We start from the raw sequence: 26,063 nt of genomic DNA on the forward strand, positions 1-26,063 counted from the left end.
GCCTCCCAATGTGCTGAGATTACAAGATGCACGACCACACCCAGCCCACACTATCAGCTATATGTGTCTGCATGTGTGTGCATGCAGCGTTATGTGCCAGAGGTTGTCAGCTACGGGTGCCATCCTTAGCAGACACCCATCTTTCTTATTTTTATCTTTTAAGATTTACTTTTTTGGGCTGGAGATGGCTCAGCAGTTAAGAGCACTGGCTGCTCTTCCAGAGGACCCAGGTTCAATTCCCAGCACATGCATAGGCCTGGAACACTTACAGCCATACATGCAGGCCTGAAAAAAAAGTTTTTATTTATTTTATGTATATGAGGTTTTTTTTTGCTGGCAGTGTGTGTATGTGTGTGCCCATGTGCGTGCCAGTGTCCTCAGGTCAGAAGACAGCACTGGATCAGTAACTAGAGCTGTATGTGGGAATGAGAACTCTGCAACATGGGGTTTTAATTGCTGAGTCATCTCTCCAGCTCTCTGCCTTGTTCTCTGAGACCTCTCTCTCTGGGATCTCACCTTCGGCTCTCCAACAAGGTAGGCTGGCCAGCCGATAAGCCCCAGGGACCCCTCTGTCTCTGCAGCTTCTCATGCTCACGACCACATGTGGCTTATCCACGTGGCCACCAGGCTCCGAGCTTGGGCCTCACACTGCTCAAGCAAGCACTCTGCTGACCGTCTCTCCAGCCCTACATTGTACTATTGGCAAATCAGGCCAACCACAACCTTCACCAAGCAACCCTCCTGCTTGAGCCTCCGGAAAAGCTAACCGGAAGCCTGTGCCAATGGACCCAGTTTAACTCTTTAATATCAATTCCTCCCCATTCAAATCTCATTTCCTTCGGCACTTACCTAAGGGCTTTTATGCCCTGTGCAAACCTTCTTTTATTTTGTGTGACTGGATATTTTCAGGCTGGCCGTTTGGCAGCAGTCTGAGGCCTACTACCAAGATGAAAAGGAAATGCTAAGTTAAATGCAGCTCCTGGGCTGGCATGATGGCTTGGAGGGCAAGGACCCTTGCTGCAAACCTGACAACTGAGTTTGATCCCCAGATGCCACGGTGGAGAAACGGAACTGACTCCCAAAAGTTTTCTTGGACTTCCACACACAAGTATATAGTAGGCAGACAGACACAGAGACAGACATGTACATACAGGCATGCATGTGCACACACTCATACATACTCATGCACACACACACTCACATGCACACATGTGCACGTATACACTCACACATATATACAGGCTCACACTGCATTGAAGCACACACACACACACACACACACACACTTACTACTAGTTGATACTAAGCATTTTTATCTGTTCATTTGAGATGAGGTCACACGCCTTAGCCCAGGCTAGCCTGGGAGCTGTGCTCTCCCTTCTTCAGGCTCCCGAGTACTGGGACCACAGGCATGCTCTAAGCACTGCAACTCTGTGCCAAAATGATTGTAACAGTCAAATGTTTTAGAGTAAAGCGCTACCACCAATTAGTACCAAGCATTTCAGAGGACACACTCTTGTGAAATCCTCAGTCTGCGGACGCCAGGGAGAGCACGAAGCCACAGAGAGCAGTGAACATGTCCTGTCAGACAGAGGTGTCGCCCGCTGACTCAGCGGGGACAGACAAGGAGAAAGCAGCACGGCGGCTGCAGCACAGCGCGGAGACACTCAGGCTGGCTACGTCACCCTGCACTCGCATGTCAGGGCTGCACCCGGCCCTCTCAGATGCCCAGCTGTAGCACGCAGGACTGACTGCAGTCTAGAGACAGAGACAGCGCCCAGGGCCTTCAGCTACAGGGTCAACGGTTCTCTCCCAGGCCGGCCTTGGATTTACCTAGCTTTTTATTGGTGGAAGAGAGTGGAACATTCTCCATCCCCAGATGTGAAGCCTGAGTTCCTGTGGCAGCTCTGGAGAGAGACTTGGCGGCGTTCCGGGATTGCTGGACATTCGGAATAGAGTGCGTAGTCCTGGGCTCAAGCTCAGAGACCCCGTTCTCCAGCACGGAGCCTGTCCAGAAAGAGGACGGTGGTTTGCACCAGGGTGGGGGGTTAGCTGAGCCATCTTCAGTAAAGAAAGAAAGCAGGCAAATATGCTAGATCAAACCATAACTACTAAAAAGGCTTAGTGAAGAAAAAAGCTTATAATGTCTCAGAGGGGGAAAAAGAATTTAAAAGCTTTAGAGTAGAGAAAGGGAAGAACTGGAAGATGAGAAGAAAACTCGTACTCAATGGTCATCTTTGGTTTGATTTCTTTGCAGTCATGTACAGTATTTTTTCCCTCTGCATCTTTTTAAAAACAATATGTGAATTAACCAATAAAAGAACAGCTATAAAGCAGAATAAAATTCTTATACTAGCTTACATTTATAATACCATGAATACTAAAGCAGAGGGAACAAAATTATTACGAAGTAATTTCTAAGATTTTTCAATGTTATATTTGTTTTATTATTTTGTGTATATGGGGTTTCCTGTTTGTTTGGTTGGTTTTTTGCCTGCACGTCTATCTGTGTAGCACATGCAAGCAGTGCCCTCAGAGGCTAGGAGAGGGCATTAGATCCCCTGGTACTTGAGTTATGGATGGTTGTGAGCTGCCATGTGGATGCTGGGAATCAAACCTGGGTCCTCTGCAAGAGCAACCAGTGCTTTTAACCTCTGACCCTTCACTCCTGCCCCATACTCCAAAGTAAGTTATATTTTCTTTTCTTTTTGTTTTTTGCTGCTGCTGTTGTTGGAGGCCGGGTATCTTTCTACATAGCTTTGGCTGTCCTGGAACTCTCTATGTAGACCAGGCTGGCCTCTAACTCTCAGAGGTCTGCCTGTCTCTGCCTCCTGAGTGCGGGGATTAAAAGTGTACACTACTATGCCTAGCTTCCAAATAAATAATTTAAAAAAGAGAAACAGCTTCTCCTCAGCCCTTAACAAAATTGTTAACAAAGATATGTACAAAACACATGAACTTCTAATTGTTAACTAATCTTCACTATTTATTAGAAAACAAATGCAGGGGGCTGGAGAGATGGCTCCACAGTTAAGAACACTGGCTGCTCCTGCAGAAGCCCCAGATTCCTTTCCCAGCAGCTCAGAACCACACATAATTTCAGTCCAGGGGATCCTATACCCTCTTCTGGCCTCGATGGGCACCGGGCACACACGTGGTACACAGACATACAGGCAAGCAGAACACCTATACACATCAACAGATCAATCTAAAAACAATCTTAATAAAGAAAACAAACATAGGACTACAAAAGTAATCTTTGCCATGTGATATTAGTGCATGCCTTTAATCCCAGCACTCAGAAGGCAGAGGCAGACGGTTCTCTGTGAGTTCGAGGCCAGCCTGGTCTACAGAGTGAGTTCCAGGATAGCCAGGGCTATACAGAGTAGCCCTATCTAGAAAAACAAAACAAAACAAACAAACAAACAAACGAACAAATCTTTCAAAAGACCCACAAAAATCTAGTTGTCAATAAAGCTCTGATTAGTTCTGATTTACACATTCCTAAACTATGTCTACCTAGTTTCTTTCTGTGCTGAAGACTGCTCAGCTAATTTGCCGCCCCCTGCTCTTCAACACTGTGCTGCCTAGACAGCCTCAGCCTGTCTCTGACTCTGAGCCTGACTAACACTCCTCATGTGTTCCTGAGAGTAACAACATCTCATCAACTCATCCTCATTAATTTTTTAAATAATTCTATCACATTTTTTAAAAAATCTTTTAAAAAGTTACTCTCTTATTTCTAAATACTAAGGCCCCCCTCAACCCTCTTTTATTCAATGTCAGAAGTATTGGCACTACAAATTTTAGAGGAAATTTTAAGACAAAAAAATTATATATATATATATATATATATATATATATATATATATATATATATATATATATATATTGAGACAGGGTTTCTCTGTGTAGACTTGGCTGTCCTGGACTTGCTTTGTAGACCAGGCTGGCCTTGAACTCAGAGATCCTCTGTGAGTGCAGGGATTGCAGGTGTATGCCACTGCGTTTTTTTAAGTCTTTGGTAAGTTATTAAACATGAACTCTTCCATACAACAGGTAACAAAAAATAATAAAGTAAAATATCAATTATACTTACTATAACGATAAGTGTCTCAACCAGGAGGCCCCCAGTATTTTTTGAGTGAATTAACTTTCTCAAAATCTGTTATTAAACTCACCGGTTCTCTGTTATTAAACTCACCAGTTCTATCCAGTGTATCCGGTGAGGCAAACTCAGGATCTTCCAGTTCTCTGGCATCTATTGAAAGTGTCTCCAAACCTTCACTGAGCGAGTCTGCAGAGTCCGCGTCGTTGATGGCACCATTAATGTGGTACCCATTAATGTCTCCTTTCTCTGAGGATGCAGGCTGCTCCTCTTGAACGGGCACAGACTTACTGGAGTCTGGGACGCTGCTACTCGCTTCTGACGCAGGTTTTGGTTTGCTTTTCTTCTTTTTGTTCTAAGGTTATCGAAGATTTGAAAAAAGAGAAAAAAGGGAAAGAGCAGACCCTCCAATACTAGTCAAAGAGGCAACTAACTGCAGCTATTAAAATAATCAGTTGCCAATTCTGCACACATTCTAGAAACTGAAGACGATTTTGTTTATGCTGAACTAATGACAAAAGTAACACTTCACTACGCAAAACTATTTTGAATGAACTCAAAATAAACAAAATAATTTTCATAGAAAAACCTATCTTAAGCAAAATAAAAAGTGAAAAGGTGTAACTATATTTTTTTAAAGTGAAATATAAACAGAGCTTTAAATAATCACAATAACCAATTGAAAAACTACAACCTATAAATAATTGAATGAAGCATAACCTCAGTCCAATAATCAACAAATGAAACCTGCACTGCAAAAGGTTTTTCACCTACTAGATTAGCAAAGGTCAAAGAGTTTAAATACATAAGGTCACTGGTTCCACCCAATATATAACTTTGACTGCTCTGAAAATAGCCGGGCATTTTCATAAACACTAGTAGGAGTGAAAATCTAGTAATGCTTTTGAAACTACAAATGCACACACCTTTCAACCAGCAATTCTAATACTAGCCATTTATCCTGGCCAGGACTGACAAATGTATACAGATTATTCATCGCAGCACTGTTATATTAATATTAATAGATACTAGAATCCATGCAATGTAGATCAGTGGGGGACTTACACATTACAGGATCTAATATAGGGAATGTGCAAAGAAGAAAATATATACCCATAATTGTTTATGTGACTCAAGTATCGTGGAAGCTACATAAGAAATTAATAAGAGCGCTTGCCTAGCAATCATGAGGCCCTATGTTTGATCCCGAATAACTAAGAATGAATAAATAAATCAATAACTGGGAGAGAAGTGGGGGGCACCCAATGGTTGGAGAAAAGAGATGGGATAAAGTTATTTCCGGGTATTAACATTTCAATTTGAACACGTGGATAAAGAAGTCTGTCTCTGAACAGCAGAGAGCTGCACTGACAACACTGAATCCCCCTGAGGCCGGATGGATAAACTCACTCCTGCCAGCCCTTCAGCTGGCTCTGTCCAGCAGGACAGCTCCTGAACTTGGCATTCATGCCTCTCTCTTTATCTTGCTTTCTCCCGTGTGAACAGGCCAAGTTTTCACACCATCATCCCACACATGTAATTAGTGGCACACAATCCTTCTTATTAAACTAATCCCAACAGTTAGCTCTGACAGATTCGAGCACTGGAGAATATAAAGCTAAATCTATTTTTCTTTCTCCAGATTTTAAGAAATTTGTATATATCTCATCATATACCTTTTCAACTATGTGCATATCATGTGCTGTTAATAATTTATATTCTGAAGTCAATAAATTAAGACACTGGTGTTTCCTTGAGCACTCAAAGCTGTGTACGCTGGGTGAGATCAGTGAAACAAGGTTAAGCCTGGGGAGCAACAGGTATAAAAAGCTTCATGAGACTGAAAAGAGTTACGTGCCTCTGGGGAAAAAAATTCTCAAAGGTTGACAGCCAAACCTGTTCCAGGACAGCTAGAGCTGCACAGAGGAAAAAAAACAAAAACAAAAACAAAAACAACCAAACACATAAATAAGTAAAAAAAAAGTTAAGCCAATCCTGGCTTGGTCAAGAAACCATTTCAGGGCTGGCCAGACTTCTCGGTGATTAAAAGCTCTGGTCACACAGCTGACACCCCAAAGTTAGTCCCTGGAATGCACGGGGAGGAGAAGCAACCCCCAAAGCTCTGGTCTGCACCACGGTGCTAAGGCACATGCACAACACGAAGTACTACTCAAATCAAGCCTTGCAGAACACAACAGGGCCTCGTGCAGGAAGAGCCCCCTAACAGGGCCGGCACTTAATGAAAATCCGCACGTCAGCATTTCCTAGAGCGCTCCATGTGGGGTAGAGCTGTGGGAAGAGCTGTCAAGAATTCTGGTTTTAAATGGATGTAAGTAAGGGATTAAGAACTAACATATCAGGCATTATAATGAGAATGTATGTGTGTTACTGTTATTTTACTTCTGTTGTTGTCTTTTTTTTTTTCTTTCCCCAGTCAGGGTTGTGCTATGGAGCCCAAATGGCCTTGAACTTCTGATCCTCCTGCCCCACTCCACCACATCCTAGAGGCGAGCAAACTGAAGGTGAACAACACCATAGCCCAGCTAACAAGGGTGGCTACAAGGCCAGCTAACACAGATGAGGACAGAAGCCAGTTCTGGCACACTGGAAGGACGCAGCCTGAGGGAGCAAAAGCTGCTAAGAGGGGCAGCTCAAAAGGTGCCAGCCAACCCTGGCACCCGGGAAGCACGTACAGGTGAAAGGAGAGAACAAACCCCACAAAGCTGCCCTGTGACCTCTGGGAGCTTGTGCATGCACAAACACACAAACAATAAACGAATCCAGATAGACAGATAACAAGTTTTTAAAGAGTGAAAACTCACAACTTCTAATGACTATACCAAGGCTGTCTGACCTGAAGATCTCAACTGTTTGGCTAATCTAGGAAAGAAACCCTGTTGAAAGGCAGCCAGTTTCCCTGGAGGCCCTGTGCTGTCTCAGACATGCTGGCTGTGTCTACTCTTGTCTAGAGCGCTCCTAGCAACCAGCAGCCTCAACTCTTCTCTGCTCTAACCACCAGGAGCACACTGTGCAACCCCCGGAACACAGCATCCTTGAGATCGCGGACAGAAGGCGCAAACCTTTTCTTTAAAGTACCACAGGACGTACGGGTGAGATGGCTGCGGCGCGCCACCCCACTGTCCACCAGGGTGGATCTGGCTGGCCAGGCAGGCGTGTCCCTCTGCTCCTCTGCTGGAACCTCCAAATAAGCTCTTAAATATGATCAAATACTCTTTTTAAAATGATGTGGCACGCTCTGCCCTCATGTACGTCTGTGCGCCACGCATGCACCTAATGCCTGTGGAGGTCAAAGAGGCCCAGATCCCCTGGCAGCGAAGTTACAGATGGTGAGCTGCCCTGTGGGGGCTGGGAAGCTCACCCAGACCCTCTGGAAAAGCAGTATGCTACTCTCACCTGCTAAGACACCCTGCCAGCCCCTTCAGCCTAAGTTTAAAAATACAATATAAATAACATGTTCCTACATGTAATTCATTTTTACCTTTTTCTTGCCTTTTACTATCCATTCTTTGAGCACTTCGCTGGCACTACCTGAAAAAGAAAACAATTAAGAGGCTTCGCGCCACACTCAAGTGCTGTACTGAGGCAGTCAGCCCAGTGAGATCTGCTTCTGGTCATTTAAGACTCTTACCTACACATCTTAGTCTGAATAGAGGGTGACTGGTCTTTACCCAACTTTGCCACCTCCTCCCCTCCAGGCTATATAGCATCTTGACTCCGGAGTCTGGAAAGGGCTGGACCCTATACCAGCTCACAGTATAAAGCAAGCATGATGGCAGAGAGAAACCGTAGAACATTCGGACTTTGTTTGTCCTCTACTTGTAAATTCAGGAGCACGCATCAGGGAGCCCTGACCTGACTGCACTGTTTAAAGGCAAGACAGGATCAGGTAAAGTTTCTTCAAACAAGTTACACAGTAAGAAGTTTAAAAAACACTTATTAACTCTATAAATCTAAGGAGTTGGACAAGGCTGTCATTGTTTTCTATCTAACACATGAAACATGAGGAAACTGAACTCATACATTTGGGTCACCTGCCAGAAGCAAACTAAATCTTAGTGGAGTTTGGAAATACATGCTGATCCTTGAACTGATCATCTGTTCCTGGCCACTGAGTTACTCCTTTGCAATAGTCTCTTAAATTACTTTTTCCAATTCTATTTAAATCCTTTATTCAGCGGCACAGTTTCTTTGTTTGGGGAGGGGAGCATAATTTTTTTAGATGGGGTCTCTGGCCTGCCACTCACTATATAAACAAGGCTGGCCTCATGTCACAGTCCTGCTGCGTTCCCCTCTCAAACGCTAGGATTACAGCCATGTGTTCCAATTTCTTAGAGGCCAGAGAGAACATTCATTGTAATAAATTGTCTCTTCCAGTTTCCCACAGTGTGGGCACGGGAGAAGTAGCTCACGGCAACAAGCTTCACAGGAACTGCACTGTCCTGACAGCGTGCGCTACCGCTCAGGTTCCAAAGGTCGAAACTCGAGACAGATTACCTTCCATGAATGCTTGTACTGTTTTGTCCACACAGTTATCAAAGTGCTGCAAAACCAGGATGATTTCATTGTTGCTCTTGTTAGGAACTATTGCACGCACTGCATTTATCTGCAAAAGGTGACAGAGTCATGTAATTCCAACATGAGTAGGTCACTGGACAGCTGAAGTATCAAGGCGAATAACTGTCATTTCACTCGCAGCAATACTGTCACTCTTTAATGTCAGTAAGAACACACAAACAGCTCACTGGGAATAATAAATAGAAAAGTGATAGCACCACATGAAAACTTAATTTCAAATTTTAAAAAGGCAGGACATTTACAGAAATAAAAGGGGCCACTAAGATGGTCAGGGAATAAAAGCACTTAGAGTAAACTAAGGATCTGAGTTCAAGCTTCAGAACCTTTAAAATTAGAAGGTGCTGGGTATGTATTTAAGGCGGCACAGGTCTTAAATCCCAGCACTCCGGAGGCAGAGGCAATTCCAGGAAAGGCAAGGATACACAAAGAAACCCTGCCTTGAAAGACAAAAAAAAAAAATTAACACAACAAAACAAAAAAGGTAGTTTAATTTAGGTACCAGCTATTAATGAATCACTACCAGTTTAGGTTTTTGGTTTTTATTTTTTAATGTCTATGTGATATGGATTGTGAGTGTGGTATATGTGAATCTCTGTGTGTGAGCACAAGCCCCCATGCACACTGCAGAAGCCAGAGGACACTGGCTGTTCTACCCTCTAACTCCCACTTTATTCGGGTCTCTCGCTCAACAGAGGGCGATGCTGGCAGCCAAGAGGCTCTAGCAGCCCTGTCTCTGCCTCTCATAGTGTTGGAGTCACGTGTACTCAGGTCTGTCTGCGTGTGGGTTCTGTGGATTTGAACTCAAGTCCTCAGGCTTGTACAGCAAAGGCTCTTAACTTCTGAGCTCTCTCTCCAGACCAACAGCTTAGACCTAACAGCACTATTCAAAACATTCTTACTTTGTGTCATTTAGCTGTATAAAACTCTACAGAGATAACTTACAGAGATCATCTGAATTATTTTATGCTATTTTGAGCACATAAAACATAATGAGCAACCAGTAATAACCCAGTTTAATAAAACAAAACAGATGCAAATGAAGTCCAATGAACATCTACTGAATCCCAGCTCCAGAAATTTCTACCAAGAATTGGTTTAATTTCAATATATTTGCATTTTTATGATATATGTGTATTTCCATTGGAAATACACTATTTTATATTATATAAATATTACTCATGCATGCTTATTTTCAATGTTTTGTCACACAGCATTTCTCTATATTGATAAGCACATTATTCATATAGCTTAACATATTTCTATTATTTACACAGTTTAACACACACCATATACATATATACATACATATATATATATACTGTATATGACATTCCTACTGTACAATACACCTAGTTTATTCATTCTCCTGTTGATGGATAATCAGACATTTTTGTTTGTTAGTTTTTTGTTTTTGCAGGGCTGGAGATAAAACCCAGGGCCTTGTTCCTCTTAAGCAAATACTCCGGAGCTAATCTTGTGTTTGTCCGCTGCTGAATCCTTAGTGCCTAGAACAGTGTAAAATCAGGTCTTCTGTGTGCCTCTCAGAATTCTGACCAGCACAGGACCTACACCAGTGCATCACTGATAATGTCAAACTGTCTGTAAAACAGATATACCCAATTGTCCTGTGTTTGTGTGGGTCTCGTGATGTGGCCGTGGCTGGCCTGGAACTTGTTCCTCAAACTCATGGATACTGCCTGCCTCTGCCTTCTGCGTGCTGGGACCACAGGCACATGTCATCATGCCAGGCATTTCATATTTTGTATTTTATATTAAATTAAAAATATACAGTTTATAGGGGCTGGAGAGATGGCTTAGTGGTTAGGAGCACTGGTTGCTCTTCCAGAGACCCCTGGTTAAATTCCCAGCGCCCACATGGCAGCTCACAACTGCCTACAACTCTAATTCCAGGGATCTGGACTTTGCAGGCACCGCATGCACACACTGTACAGACATACATGCAGGCAAAACATGCATCCACATACAATAAGATAAACAAAAACATGGAGTTTATAACGACTGAATATTCATGGTACGTGTGTGTGCAGGCCAAAGGATACTCTCAAGGATCCATCGTTCCTTTGAGACGGGCTCTGACTGTCCTGGGCTGACCAACCAACTCCAGGGGTCCATTTACCTCCACCTCCCCGTGCTAAAATTACAATGTGCACTTCCACACCCAGCTTTCTTTCTATATGACGCTCTCTTCCCACTTCCTCAGGCTGTCAGGCACATACACGGTACACATGCATCCAAACACTCATCTACATAAAATATATAAATCTAGAAAAACTTAAAGAACTGAGCTATCTCTCCAGCCCCAAACATTTTATCATGTATCTATTTTATATCAAGCAATTTCAATGAACTTTTTAAAAATAAACTCTTGTGTGTCCTACTCATTTGCTGTTTTCATGGACTTTTCTGTGTAGATAATTGTATTTTCTTCCTTTTCAAGTTTACTTGTCTCACATACATTGTATAATTAATTTCTTAAGGAAGTACTAAGAGTGCTTTTGGTGGAAAACGGTGGAGATCAATATCTGGGAGTTCTCTGGCTTATTGCTACTAGTTAGTCCCTGTAATCCTTGCAGTAGATACAGCTAAGACACTCTCTCTATTAAGCCATGAGTTCACGCTGACACAAATACAACAATGTCACAGAATTTTAGATATGTATTTTTCTCTTAGCCTTTATACCCTAACCCATTATCATGTATAATAATAAAAAAAAAAGCACATTAGAAATTTTGTCTCTGAGCCAGGTATGGCGGCACACGCCTTCAATCCCAGCACTTGGGAGGCAGACACAGTCCCTATTTCTATGAGTTTGAGGCCAGCCCTGGTCTTCATAATCAGTTCCAGAACAGCCAGGGCTACATAGAGAGACCCTGTCTCAAAAAATTAAAAAAGAAAAAAAGGAGATGCACTCTGTCATATAAATATTAGTAATATTAACAAGACATTCTTTTGAATGTCGTCAAAGAATTTAGAATAAACATATACGGAGATGTCCAAAGAAAATCATTTTTGCACCTTTTAACCAGCTGATTCTTCATAGCCACTGTGGCAATCATCCTTTGATTATAGAGTGGCATTCTGTTTTGTTCCTAGGATTCCATTTTCTTTTTTCTTTCTTCCTATTTTTGAGTCTGGTCTCAACTTTGTAGTTCTGGTTGGCCTGGAACTCGCTCTACAGACCAGATTGCTAGTTTCACAGAAATCTACCTGCCTCTGCCTCTGAGTGCTGGAATTAAAGGCATGAATGTGCTACTACATCCATTTTCATAACACATCTGTGGTAGTCACTGCTTATATTAATAAATTTTCCGGGCTGGAGAGATGGCTCAGAGGTTAAGAGCACTGCTTGCTCTTCCAGAGGTCCTGAGTTCAATTCCCAGCAACCACATGGTGGCTAATGACCATCTATAATGAGATCTGGTGCCCTCTTCTGGTGTTCAGGTGTACATGCAGACAGAACATTGTATATATAATAAAATAAGTAAATCTTAAAAAATAAATAAATAAATAAATAAATAAATAAAATGAATTTTCCTCTGGTGTTCAAATTTGTTATCATAGTAATTAGTCTTACCTTCTCCTTCATGTTCTCAAAAGTGCCTCCCCGGGCCAGTACAGTATTGGACTGCAAATCAAAAATGAATCCTGATGAATCTGAAAGAATATAAAGGAAAATATTCAATTTGATATAATCTGTATTTTATTCACCCAAGACAGACCAAAACTAGCTACTTTTTTCCTCATATAATTACTAACAATTTAGTTATACTTGGGAAATTCCATCACACAGATAGCTCATATATAACTATATTTTGAGTTAGTCATAAAATAAAATTTTATTTTTTAAAAAATTTACTTTTTTTTTTAACCAGGTGTGGTGGCACACACCTTTAATTCCAGCACCTAGGAGGCAGAAGCAAGTGGATCTCTGTAAGTTCCAAGCCAGCTAGTCTATACGGTGAGTTCCAGGATAGCCAGAGCTACATAGTAAGAGCTTGCCCCCCAAATAAATAAATAAATAAATAATGAGTGGATAAATAAATGAGTGGATGGATGGATAGATAGATAGATAGATGTGTTCTTTTGCACGAGTGTTTGCCTGGATGTATGTATGTACACCATGTGTGCCTGGTGCCTGCAGAGGCCAGAAGGGCAGATTCCCTACAACTGGAGGTTTGAATGGCTGTGAACCACCATGCAGGCATTAGAACCAAACCCAGGACCTTTGCGAGAGCACCAAGTGCTTTTTTTTTTTTCTCCAATTTTTAAAAATTTTTTTAATATTAGTTACAGTTTGTTAACTTGTATCCCTGCTGTATCCCGCTCCCTCTTTCCCTCCTAATCCCACCCTCTCTCATCTCCTCCCTGCCCCTTTCCAAGTCCACTGATTGGGGAGGACCTCCTCCCCTTTCATCTGACCCTGGTTTATCAGATATCTTCAGGACTGGCTGCAAAGTCCTCCTATGTGGCCTATCGAGGCTGCTCCTCCCTCGGGGGGGTTGGTGTCAAAGAGCCAGCCATTGAGTTCATGTCAGAAACAGTCCCTGTTCCCCTTATTAGGGTACCCAGTTGGATACGGAGCTACCAAGGGCTATATCTGAGCAGACGTTCTAGGTTATATCCATACATGGTCCTTGTTTGGAGAAACAGTCTCATAGAAGACCCCTGTGCCCAGATATATTTGGTCCTTGTGGAACTCCTGTCCTCTCCAGGTCATATTAACTCCCCCTTCACCAAGTGCTTTTAACTGTTTATGTTTTAAAGTATGTTTTGAGGAAACCAGCACTATGCCAACTACATTAAAAGTATTCTATAATCCTTAATCTCTTTCTTAATTATCCCACCTTGATTTATAAATCCCCACAGTGTTAGAAGTAACTGTGACACTGTGAGTAGAGACGGAAGCATCTATAATTAATGATAAATATTCTGTCTTCTAGACTGCCTGTACATACTCTTAGACTATGAACTCATGAATACATGCACTGACGTCCCCACATTTGATGTGTGATGAAGCAACATATTTAAGTTTATATTACCAACCCTATATCGAGTTTGTATTCAGCAATGAAACTACTCAATAGCTCCTGGTTGCTATGGAAGATCCAAGTTTTATGTTATGATTAGATTTGAGTCCCACAAGTGTGAAAGAGAACACAAATAGAGCCCACGTCGCTTTTGAAACTATGCTTGCCAGTTACCAACAATGCATGAATTCACTTAGATAACCTCTGTTAATAAAAAGGATGAGGTGCCCCTCACACAAACTTGGTGAGTGGACGCCTACGTCTTCTAGATGACCGCATACATGGGTAGTTCTCAACTGTCCTTATCAGCTGAAAGAGCTGCAGTCTAGAAAGAGGACCCCATACAGCCAAAGCACCACCACCTAGAAACCGCCTCAGCCTCACTCTAGCTCAGCCAAATGATGTAACCGGAATGCTGCAGTGCATGCCGCTCCACCAAAGAACGACCATGAGTGGCGGGATGATGCCGAGGCACCAGGCATGCTTCTGTTACTAGAGACTCAAGCCACGAACCTCTTAGGGGGGAGGTGACACTTAGAGCAAAATGGCAATTCATAGTCAATATCAGAAAAGGAGTACTATCAGCCTGTTAACTGTTCCCTTAGCAACACACCAGCAAAAACAAACTACAAAGAAAACTAATGGCAGTCCTGCACTCAGATCCCAGAAGTAATTTCCTCATTATTTGAGTTTATCCAGCACATCAATTAACAAGAAACCAATACATAAAGCAAACTGGAAGTGGTGATGCTTACCTGCAGTCTCAGAGCTAGAGGACAGGAAAGGAGAAAGGTTGGGGGAGGGGAGGACAAAGGGAGCAAATGCAAACTGACAAAGTCTGAATAGTTGAAATACAGGGCCTATTTCTGAAGGTCCTAGCGCAGTGTATCCTGGTCAATAAACTCAGTATTCATCCATACCCCCAAGTCCTGAAGAGTTAGAGGACCAGGTTCCTGAGGAATAATCCCTAAGGCTGGCCTCTGGCCTCCACAGCCATGTGAACACACGGGCATCTGCACCACACACACAAAATCTAAGTCGGAGTTTCGTTTTCCTTTTAGCTGTGGTTAGAGCATGCTTGTTGCTGTTGTTGTTTAGGGCGTGGTCCCCTGCCCCCACCTCCCAAGTGCTGGGCTTTACAGGGCAATCCTGAGCTCAAGAGGGAATTCAAGTCCTCCTGTTTGCACTATCAGCACTTTACTGAGCCACCGCCCACCAGATGCTCAAGAGCCAGGAGTCACCACCTCTCCAGCCACCGCCCCTTTTTATAATGAACCAGTAAAGTTCACTGGAGTTGTCATAGGAGCATGGGAACCTAACCATCGACTATACCACCAAGAAAATGTCCTCCCTCATCCACCTCGGGGAGGTCCCGTGAGCCCCTCCCTCTTTCATGAAGACAGTATAACAGGCTCAAGCTCGGGTAGATTTTGTGGAATCTTTCACAGACCCAGGCATGTTGCGTCCTTCCTCCCAGATATGCCCTGGGCCTTGGAGGAAGTGACATAAATATCCCATTTATGGCTGAGCAGTCAACAGTCACTTATTCTCTGCACTCTGACCAGTTAGGAGTCTTCAGAGATACATTTTTAAAGAAAGAAATTGTGTTAAATTAATCTCAGGCAAGATTCAAAAAAGATGAAGAATCCCAGCCCCCTTTGGTAAAAGCTACCCATGCTTGACTGGGCCTTCTTATTATCGCTTATTTCAGTCTATCAGGAATCAGCTTGGAATTTTTTTAATCATTTCAAATAGCACACAGTTAAGACTGCTCAGAAAAAATATGTTACTTGAATTTCTACTGACATCTTCATAAACATCGAGTTTTGTTTTGATTTTTTCTTTTTTGGTTTTTCAAAACAGGATTTTTCTATGTAGCCCTAGCTATCCTGAAACTCACTCTGTGACCAGACTGGCCTCGAACTCAGAGAGCTAATTGCCTCTGCCTCCTGAGTGCTGGGATTAAAGACGTATGCCAACCTCCTACCCTGCATATAAACACTGAGTTTAAATTATTGTTTTGTGGGCTTCAAAACCTAGGCGGAGAGCTGGCCGAGGTGACACATGCCTTTAATACCAGCACTAGGGGAGGCGGAGGCAGAGGCAGGCAGATCTCTGAGTTAGAGGCCAGCCTGGTCTACAAAAGCGAGTCTAGGACAACACAGAGAAACCCTGTCTTGAAAAACAAAACAAAATAAAAAACAGGCAGAGAGTCAGGAATGGTGTTTGTCTTACAACCTCAGTACCTGGATGGCTGAGGAAGGAGGAGAGGGAAGAGTGAAGAAGAGGGGAGGAGAGAGGAAAGAAATCAGGCAAAAGTTGTTTTGGGCCTGATGGTGACAAAACAAAACAAAAAAAAAAAAAAAAAAAGAAAAGAAACCACCGAAAACATGCCCTGGCAGAGAGGTGGGGGCAACTGGAACCGTGGGCAGTCGCTAGTGTAATGAAGGGACTTCTACTATGAACCGAATGGCGGTTCCACTCAAGATTAAACACAACTACCAGTCATCAACCCCACCTCCGGGCATATGCACGAAAGAGCTGAAACGGAGCAACGCAAATATACTAGCTTAATGTGTGCGCAGATAAGTATTAGCCTCTCAAACTGTATAGCTAGAAACACTCAATAGCCAGTGGTGGCACATGCCTTTAATCCCAGCGCTCAGGAGGCAGCGGTAAGCAGAGTAGCGTGAGTTAGAGGCAAGTTTGGTCCACACAGTGAGTCTGAGGCCAGCCAGAGTTACATAGTGAGACCCTGTCTCAAAATAAATATAATAGTAATCACCATCATCACCACCACCACCATCATCATCACCACTACCACCACCACCACCATCACCATCACCACCATCATCACCATCATCACCACCATCGCTATCACCACCATTATCATCATCCATGCAACAGACTCCGTCAATACCTCTTATGGAGCAGAGATTACTATAACTCCCACTACCTTGCACTTGCCCTAAGAGCTTAACCTGAGCTTACATCATGAATACACAGAGGCTCTCTGAAGTTCTGATGGGAATTTTACTAGCAGATTTCTGTTCATCAAGAGGCCAGCCCAGCCAATGCTAGATGCTTCCAGCAAAGTAAAGGGTCAGATGACGCAGCTCAGGTGTGGAGCGAGTCTTAGGGAGCTACTGAAGTTGTATCTTTTGTTTAGACTGCCTGCACCACTTCCCACAAATACAGATGAGGACAAAGTGAGGCTAAAAGTGTGATTATGATCTCTCTGAGAACCCGTCCCATACTCTGCAGTGCTGGGCATCAAACCCAGGGTTCCTGCACGCCAGGCAAAGGCTCCACCACTGAGCAACACGCCTGGCCTGAGGCCTGCTTATTTTTTCATTGATGAAAAACTGAGAACCTTAGTCACAGTCCCATCCCTGTCCACAGTGACACACCGCGTCCTCGTAGTGATCAGGTGGAACACGCCAACATGCTAGCAGTGACCAAGGGGTCAGAGTCCAGTTGTACAGCACTCCTGCTGTTACTCATTCCATTACTTCTCCGGGTTCCGTGATCCCAACAGTGTTTTGGCACATCAACTTCCTACAGGTTCTTGCTGTAACTCACTGATACTCCTCACACAGCCACAAAGCAAGATGAAGAACAGTAAGATGAACATTTTACCATGACCAAAGAAAGGCGAGAAAAGTAGGTCCAGTTACATGCAGGTAAAGTTAGAGAGGAGGCGGTCTGGAGGTGGGGCTCTTGCTAGCCACCTTCTGTCTTTTACCCAAATCCCTTTTGAAAATAAAGAAGCAAACAGGGTGGTGGTGCACGCCTGGGATCTCAGCACTCGGGAGGCAGAGGCAGGCAGATCTGTGAGTTCAAGGCCAGCCTGCTCTACACAGTGAGTTCCAGGACAGCCAGGGCTACACAGAAATTTAAAAGTAAATAACTAAGCAGGCAAAGGTCTTGACGCCAAGCCTCATGACCTGAGTTGCATCCCTGAGACTTAAATGGAAGAAAGAGAAAATCCTGCAAGTTCTCCCCGGAACATGTGGAAGCTGCACCACACACATGTCCCCACACATATACACACTCACACACAGAGCTGGGTCACACACACGTTCCCACACAGATACACCCAAAGCCCTGCCATGCACGTGTCTCCACACAGATACTCTCACACACAAAATAAATAGGCAAACTTTTTAAAAATGCAAACTAAAGCCGGGCACAGTGGCGCACACCTGTAATCCCAGGACTCAGGGAGGCAGAGGCAGGCAGATCGCAGTGAGTTTGAGGCCAGCCTGGTCTACAAAGTAAGTCCAGGACAGCCAAGGCTACACAAAGGAACCCTGTCACACACACACAAAGTAAACTAATATAAAAACTCCTGCAGAAGAGGTTACTGCAGGAAGTGAACGCGTGACAATCAAAGTGAGCGTTTCTCAGCCAGTGTCTCCACTGATACGTGGTTTGCCAACTAGACGAGGCTGGCTGGACAGCGAGCACAGGAAATCTGTCTGTCAGTCTCCCTGGCACTGGATTACAAGATGGACGGGAAGGATAAAAGGAAAGAAGAAAGAAAAGGAGAAGGAAAGAGAAGGAGGACAGCACAGAAGGGAGGAGAGAATGGAAAGACAGGAGGATGTACGGATGGATGAGGGGACACAGCAGAGGTAACCTACATGGCAGTTCATAGAACATGGGTCGGGAAGTTGCCAGATATAAATACAGAGCAGGTAAGGGCATGCCTTAGCTCTTTCCTTATCAATGAGCCTGGGACCTGCTTTCCTCATGCCAGCTTGGAGAACAATTATAAAATTCTATGTGCAGCTGTCTACTGGGAGATGTAGGAGCCAGTACAAGTAGAAGTGTGAAAGCTACTGTTGCCAGGTGGTATGGCGCCCAACTTTAAGCCTACTAGTGAGGCAGCAGCATGCAATCTCTGAGTTTGAAGCCAGCCTGGTCTGCAGAGAGACTGAGTTCTAGGACAGCCAGGGCTACACAGAGACCCTGTCTCAAAAAAAAAAAAAAAAAATAATAATAATAATAAAGGAAGGAAAAGACAGAAAGAAAGAAAGAAAGAAAGAAAGAAAGAAAGAAAGAAAGAAAGAAAGAAAGAAAGAAAAAGGAAGAAGGAAGGAAGGAAGGAAGGAAGGAAGGAAGGAAAGAAAGAAAGAAAAGAAAGGAAAAGAAAGCTACTACCACAGAGATTCTAGCTAATACTTAGAATATTTTCAAGCTTCAAAACTGGTCAAACAATTTTAGTGTCTTGAGTGATAACCTTCTCTTCTGCTAATGGTACTTAATAATGAAGAAAATAAGTATTGTGGTAAGAAAAACAGGCATATAGAAAAATAGACAAAATACAGAGTTGAGGAGATGGCTCATTCGTAAGGTACTTGCTATACAAGCATAAGAACCCTGATTTAATGTCCAAGACCGAAGCTGAGCTTGGTGGCATGTGCCTGCAAGTCCAGCACTAGGGAGGAAGGGACAGGTGGTTCACTGGAGTTTGCTGGCCGGCCAGCCTCACTGACAAGCCACAGGGCACTGAAGACCTTGCCCCAACAACGAGGAGGACAGTACTTAAGAAGGAACAAGCCTGAGGATGTCCTCTGTCCTGTGTACACACATACACATCAAACAAGCAAACACACAAACTCTCAAAATGTATAAATAACGGAGAATCGTGCTTGGAAAGGGGGCAAATCAGAGATGGGAAATTTAGACAGACAAAATGCCACTTGATATGATTTCTAGTTTGGTCTAAACAGTACCACTACAATGTGTTATGACAGACTCAATAAATGAAAACACTTATATCGAAAAAAGAGGCCACGAGTTTGAAAGAGAGCAAAGAGGGCTACATCGGAGGCTGAGAGGAAAGGGAAGGAGGAAGTAATTTCTGGGAAAAACTAAAAGAAATAATCTTTTAAAGCCCTGTATCTTAGGGCTGGACAGACAGTGTTGGGCCCCCCAGCTAAGGTTGCAGTCCTTCGTGACCAGAAAGCCCTGAGCTCATCGCAATGGAGGACTCCCTTTGTCAATCGGGGCTCCCTCTTCTCTGCCTGATCTGGGGAGCCCAAATACCCACACCCTCTACCTGAGGAATGTCAGTAGTCCTCAGGGATATTACAGGTCCAAATCCTAGCAAGCACCCGGGATTCCTAGAACGGCTCTCCACGGTAACAAGGTGTGTTAGTACCTTGGCCCCTCAGCCGATGACCTTCACCCACCCGGGACAGCCCCACCACTTCCGAAAGCTCTACATAACCCTCCTTCACCCCAGAAAAAGCTCATCTGCCTCCCTGTGGCTGATCCTGCAAGATTTTTCCGTTTGTGCTCAAAGGCCACCAAACCCCCAGTTTGTCACTTCTGCTCCCTTGTTCCTGAGGGCAGGTATCCAATGACCCCAGGAATGCGGGAGAGCAGCAGGACACTCAGTGGTTAGGGGCGCTGGCTGCTCTTACGGGAACCAGGTTTGGTTCCCAGCACCTGCATGAAGGCTCACAACCACTTGTAACTTCAAGGAACTTGACTTGCTCTTCTGGACTGCGTGGGCACTTGCACACATGCTGCACATACAGACAAGCACACATGCAAACATATACATAAATAAAAAGTGAAAGTGACTCAGGGTAAATCAGCTGACTTAAGTGATGAGTCTGCAGTTCTCATCTGCAGGAGAACAGATGCTTGACTTTTCAAGTATAATTGGAGGGAAATCATGTGACATGTCGACTAAAAGGAAATAAACTCAAGTTATAAAACTTTTTTCCAGGGCTGGAGAGATGGCTCAGAGGTTGAGAGCACTGGCTGTTCTTCCAGAGGTCCTGAGTTCAATTCCCAGCAACCACATCTATAACCATCTATAATAAGATCAGGTGCCCTCTTCTAGAGTGCATCTGTACCTGCAGGCAGAATACTGTATAAATAATAAGTAAAAAAAAAAAAACAAAAAACTTTTTTCCAGTTTGTAAGTAATTCCACAGAAAAGCTTCCCTTTTGAAAAAAAAAAAATAATCTAACATTCCTTACAGCTTAAGCTTTCTTTATGAAAATCTGTTATATGGTGAAAATATAGCTTTCAAAACTACAAGTAACTCTGGCATATTATTTTCTTGTGAGGTTAAAGCATTTCCACCATAATTAATATGTGAAGGCCTCAATCAATGGAACTGTTTTAATTAAAGAACATTATATTGAAAATTAAAACGAACAAGGGAGAGAAGCCAAGGCCCCTCTGGACACTCTAAGTGAGCACAGTGGTCATGTGCAGCTGTCTCATGCTGTGGTTTCTGCAGCTATGCTCACTTTTGGAAAGGGGTTTTACAGCCTTTGCTTTGCTTGCCCTCGTTATAACCTCTCTTGGTACTTCCTGCCTGTATCTTCCATTTTGCCAGAGTAGCCGATCCGGAGAGAAAGCTAAAGAAGGAGACAAAGCCTGGAAGCACTCGCTCTCACCCCATTTCCTTTCCCTAGGAGCATGGAGCAGCACAGAGGAAGCTGTCTCCTACCCCCCCCCCACGTGTGCTCACCCTTCGGGCCACACCTCGCTCTCTGACTCACTTCTTACAACTGGATAAATCGGTGTACAAGAGCACTTTCTAAGGAGATCTATTCCCAGACCTACTCATATACTAAAACCTACTACAACACTTGCAAAATCATCCAGAACATGTCACTGAAGGAGCAGTGTCCAAACACGCAGACAGAGTGAGAAGAACTGCTCCTCAACCATGCTTTGGCTCTAACTTCTTGCGGTTCCAAGGGATCCATTCAGGCTGGCTCATTTGTGCCAGGGAGGACTTGACCTCAGCCACAGGCTTTTTGGTTTTGCTTATCCTCACAGTGCTAGGGAATTAAACCCAGGGCCCTGTGCATGCTAGGCAAGCGCTCTACCACTGAGCTACACACACCCTCTGATGGCAACAATTATTCTTTTAACAATTGTGCACATATGTAATCTTACCCTTCTGGCTTTGTTTCCTAGACATTGCAGTTTTCTCACGCTCAAGGGGAAAAAAAAGAAGAAAATATCTTTGTCCAAGTTCTGGGACTCCTGCTAATTTAAAAGTGGGCAACAGAAGTCTGTAGTTGGATAAATACAAAATCCTGGTTGTTTAAAATTCTGTTCACTAGCTGTTAATTTCTTCTCCTTTTCTGGTAGCAACTTCTTGTCAGGATGTATCATTGCAAACAGTCATGTCTTTTTCCAGGGAGATTCTAGAAGGAAAAATACAAACACATATACAATTACAATAATGAGTATTAGTTAAAAACTGCACAAGTGACATTTGTGGGTTTTGAATTTCCATAAAACTAGTTTTAGTTAATGAAAGCACCATTTTCTAAAGAAAGCTTAATCTTAGGATCATCTTAGTTGAAAAGTATACTTTTGCCTCTCTGTGGGACTTGCTAGATCTCTGGCACTTTGACCTGCCCACATGGCACAGAGGTGTAAGTATAGTCCCAACCCTTCACCAAAGCATCTTTTTGCAACACACGGAGAAAGCCACAACTGATCAAAATGCAAAGAACTACTCACCTGGAGTGCCCAGCCCAAACTGATCCATCTAAACACATCCCCTATACTTAAGGCTTGGGGACACTGTGGGACACTGGGTGGAAAGACTGTTAAAAGAGGCAGAGGACCAGGTGAGCCTGGTGTGTCTAGATATGACAGGGAAGCTCTGCCCACGATCCTCAACTGTAAATATAGTTGCCCAGGTAAGACCTGAACAGTGACAGCTCCCTTTGACAGGGCATGGAGAAGGGAAAACCCTTTAGGCTCCATCCTTCCATGAGGAAATAAAGGCAATTAATAGCTGCTGAGAGAGGGAGAATTAGTCTTCCTCAGGGACGAGCCCCCTAATTGGTTATCCAATCCCAAGGGGTCAGCCCTGAAAATACATACATAAAAGCAAAGCTAAATGGACTCAGCAAATTGCATCTGTATACTTACTTGCATACAGACATGTAAGAATAATAATCAAAGAGGCCATTTGAGGTAGGAGGGAGGCAGAACACACGAGAGGTTGGAGGGGGAAATGACATAATTATACTTTAATACATTTTAAAAGTATACCTTCATTTTTATTTTGATTATGCTGTGCAGTATAGGTGGAAGTGGTATAAAATCAGCCTTCTGCCAGGCACAGTAGTGCACACCTGTAATCCCAGCACTCAGGGAGGTAGAGGCAGGTGGATCTCTGTGCGTTTGAGGCCAGCCTGGTCTACAAAACAAGTCCAGGACAGCCAAGACTACACAGAAAAACCCTCTCTTGAAAAAAACAAAACAAAACAAAACAAAATACTGGGAGAGGGAGTTGGTAAACCAGCATGGTGGTGCACGCCTTTAAGCCCAGCCTGGTCTACAGAGCTAGCTCCAGGATAGCCAGGGCATCACAGAAAAATCTTGAAAAAAAAAAAAAAATTGAGTGTTAGGAGTAGCTAGAAAGATGGCTCAGCAGTTAAGAGCACTGCCTGCTTTTCCAATGGACCCAAGTTCAGTTCCCAGAACCCACATGCGACCAAGAACCATCTGTAATTCCAGTTCCAGCAAATCTGATAATATCTGGACTCCCTAGGCACCAAGCGTGCGTGTGGTACACAAACATGCAGGCAAAACATACACATACATAAAATACAATTTTAAAATTTTTCTGGAGAGGGCTGGTCCAGGTGGCAGGCTGACCAGCTCAGCTACCACCCAAGCTCAGACCCAGGGCTTTCAGTTGACCCACCCCAAAATCTACCCCTGGAGTACATGTACCCCAACTGTGAACCCTGGAGTCCTGCAGGATCCCCACAACCCAGGACACCAGCAGGATACCCAAGAGGAGTCCCAGTGAGAGCCAGTACTGATGGTGCAGCAGAAGCCAGAGGCCTCCAACAGACTCATTTCAACGAACCCCTGCAAGTAAAGCTGTTTGGGCCCGAGGGGACACTGTGTGACAAACACTGACACACCACAGCGTCCAGCTTCCATGCCAAGATGGGTTTGGTTTTATTTTTAATTTTTATTTTCTTGTGGGGAGAGGTTGCAAGGGCAGAAGGTAGATACGAGAGAACTGGGAAATGAGTGGGATTAGTGTGAATAATAAGAAATTCACAAAGAATCAATAAAAATTTATGGAAAAGGTTCTAAGCTGGGCATGGTGGCGCACGCTTTTAATCCCAGCACTTGGCAGAGCCCTGGGAGTTCCAGGCCAGCCTGGTCTACAGAGAGAGTGCTCCAGGACAGCCAGGGTTACACAGCGAAATCCCAGCCTCAAAAAACAAAACAGAACAAACAAAAGGTTCTGGAGAGGCTGGAGGCCCGTTAGTGATTAAGAACACTATCTACTACCACAGAGGACCGCGTTTGGTTCTCAGCAGCTACACAGCAGCCCTCAACCACCTGCAACTCCAGTTCCAGGAGATTCTGGCCTCCTCAGGCACAAGGCACACACAGTGTCCATGCATGTATGCAGAGAAAAGACTCATGTACATAAAATGAAAATATGGGGAAAGATTTTGTTGGCGCTGAGCTGTACATGTCCACACTTCTCTTTGTCACTAGTCCCTGAGCATTCGCCCCGTCTCAGGTATTACACATACTCTAGGGGTGATTAAATGGGGATGACTCACTTACATGACAGTGCTTACTACGGCACGTGAGCAAACACAGCATTTGGACCTGGAGCCATCTTCACGGACACCAGTGCATCACAGCGTGGCCACGTGCAGCACAGCCACATCGCACAAGCACTGCGTCAAACCACGACGCAAACCAAAATAGTAGTCAAACCACTATTTTGCATAGTCATGTTTTTACAAAGTGTAAGAACAGGCAGGACTAGCTGATATTCAAAGCCAGAGGACGTTCTACGCAGAAAACAGTAGGTCGTATGGTCCATAAGTCTCCTCCTTCTTACACTAAAAGACACAGCTCCCCGACTTAGTGGTCATCAACAGCATCAGCTCTGAAGCACAGGAAGGAGCTCAAACACACCAGACAGGAAGCCTATCCCTGCATTTGTGTGTCTCGTATTTCAGTTAACTTTATGAGAGAGCTGTCTATACCCTCCTTTTCACGCAGCTGGCTAGGACCCAAACTCAAAAGGCCTCCCCTGTATCAGTCCTGTCTTTTGTTTCTAGACAGGGTCTTTGTAGTCTCAGCTGGCCTGGACCCTGACATGCAGACTGAGCTGGCTTCGAACTCAGAGAACCACCTGCCTCTGCCTCCCAAGCGTGGGATTAAAGGAATGCGCCACCCTGCCTGGCCCAGTATTATTCTTTAGTAATACAGTTAAGCAGTTCTGATCACTTCACCTCCTTCTCAACTACATGCACTTATAAAGTCCTGCATTCCTGAAGCAAAGGTGATTGACTCAGGGCATTTAGCATTTATCTATTAAGCAAAAACAAGACAGGGCAATTAAGAGCAACTGTATTTATTGTTTTCAATTCACAAAGGGGAATCCCATGCACATAAAACAAGCAAGTTCTAAAATTCTAGTTAACTTAAAAATTATTAATTAATCGGCAGTATTAACATGAATCTACCATGTCTAAAACTTGTCATAAAAAGTTACAGAAGGGCCAAGGGTGGAAGTGCCTTTACTCCCTTAGTTTGAGGCCAAACTATTCTATTCTGGTCTACACAGAAAATTCCAGGACAACTCAGGCAGTGTGTGCCCAACAAGTCCATGGCTACATTCAATTCCCAGTACTAGGAGAGGGATAGATACAGATATATAATGTTTAATTAAAATGAAAAATGTAGTTATGAACCTAATGGACTAATGAACAGGGTGAGATTTTAAGAATTTCAAGCGTTAACTGGCTTCTTTGAAATGCATAATGTGTAAATGGGGAGAGATGAGGTAATGGAAGGATAACGTAATTTTTAAGAATATAAAAGAAATGTAAATGACCCAGGATCGCTAGTCTAAAAATTAAACTATTTCTCATTTCCAGTCTCCCCATATAACAAAATTTCTTAAATTAAGATGTGCCCTCTGGGAGCTGCAGAGATGGCTCAGTAGTTAAGTGCACTGGCTGCTCTTGGAAGGTCCAGGTACAATTCCCAGCACCCCTGTGGTGGCTCACAATTGTCTGCAACTCCAGTTCCAGGAGGCCAGTGCCTTCTTCTGGCCTCTACAGGCACCAGGCATGCAAGTGGTGACCAGACATACATGCAGACAAAACACCTATACATGTAAAATTTTAAAAAATCTTAAATGCACTGATTATAATTACAATTAAGCCTAATTTCTAAAGGAAACCTAAAACTGCTTCAGACAAAAACTAACTGGCTCCAACAGAGTGGCAAAAGGTATTCTGGAAAAGAACAGCAAAAA

General features: G+C 43.7%; 1 protein-coding gene across 5 annotated transcripts in view; it reads right to left on the reverse strand.

Annotated features, from left to right (window-relative positions):
- Positions 1 to 26,063, reverse strand: part of Spats2 (spermatogenesis associated serine rich 2) — an 86,076-nt gene that overhangs the window by 30,795 nt on the left and 29,218 nt on the right. For 4 of the 5 annotated variants that reach the window (XM_060388643.1, XM_021634922.2, XM_060388644.1 and 1 more), the window contains exons 2-7: positions 21,689 to 21,942; positions 12,300 to 12,379; positions 8,624 to 8,732; positions 7,608 to 7,657; positions 4,205 to 4,463; positions 1,834 to 2,007 (exon numbers count right to left, since the gene is read on the reverse strand). In XM_060388643.1, coding sequence (XP_060244626.1) covers positions 1,834 to 2,007; positions 4,205 to 4,463; positions 7,608 to 7,657; positions 8,624 to 8,732; positions 12,300 to 12,379; positions 21,689 to 21,713 — 697 coding nt within the window. In that variant the 5' untranslated portion in view covers positions 21,714 to 21,942. The remainder of the gene's footprint in view (positions 1 to 1,833; positions 2,008 to 4,204; positions 4,464 to 7,607; positions 7,658 to 8,623; positions 8,733 to 12,299; positions 12,380 to 21,688; positions 21,943 to 26,063) is intronic. The other variant, XM_060388645.1, reaches the window with a different exon arrangement.

The sequence above is a fragment of the Meriones unguiculatus genome, chromosome 8, assembly GCF_030254825.1.
Source record: "Meriones unguiculatus strain TT.TT164.6M chromosome 8, Bangor_MerUng_6.1, whole genome shotgun sequence".
In the NCBI taxonomy this organism is placed as follows: Eukaryota; Metazoa; Chordata; class Mammalia; order Rodentia; family Muridae; genus Meriones; species Meriones unguiculatus.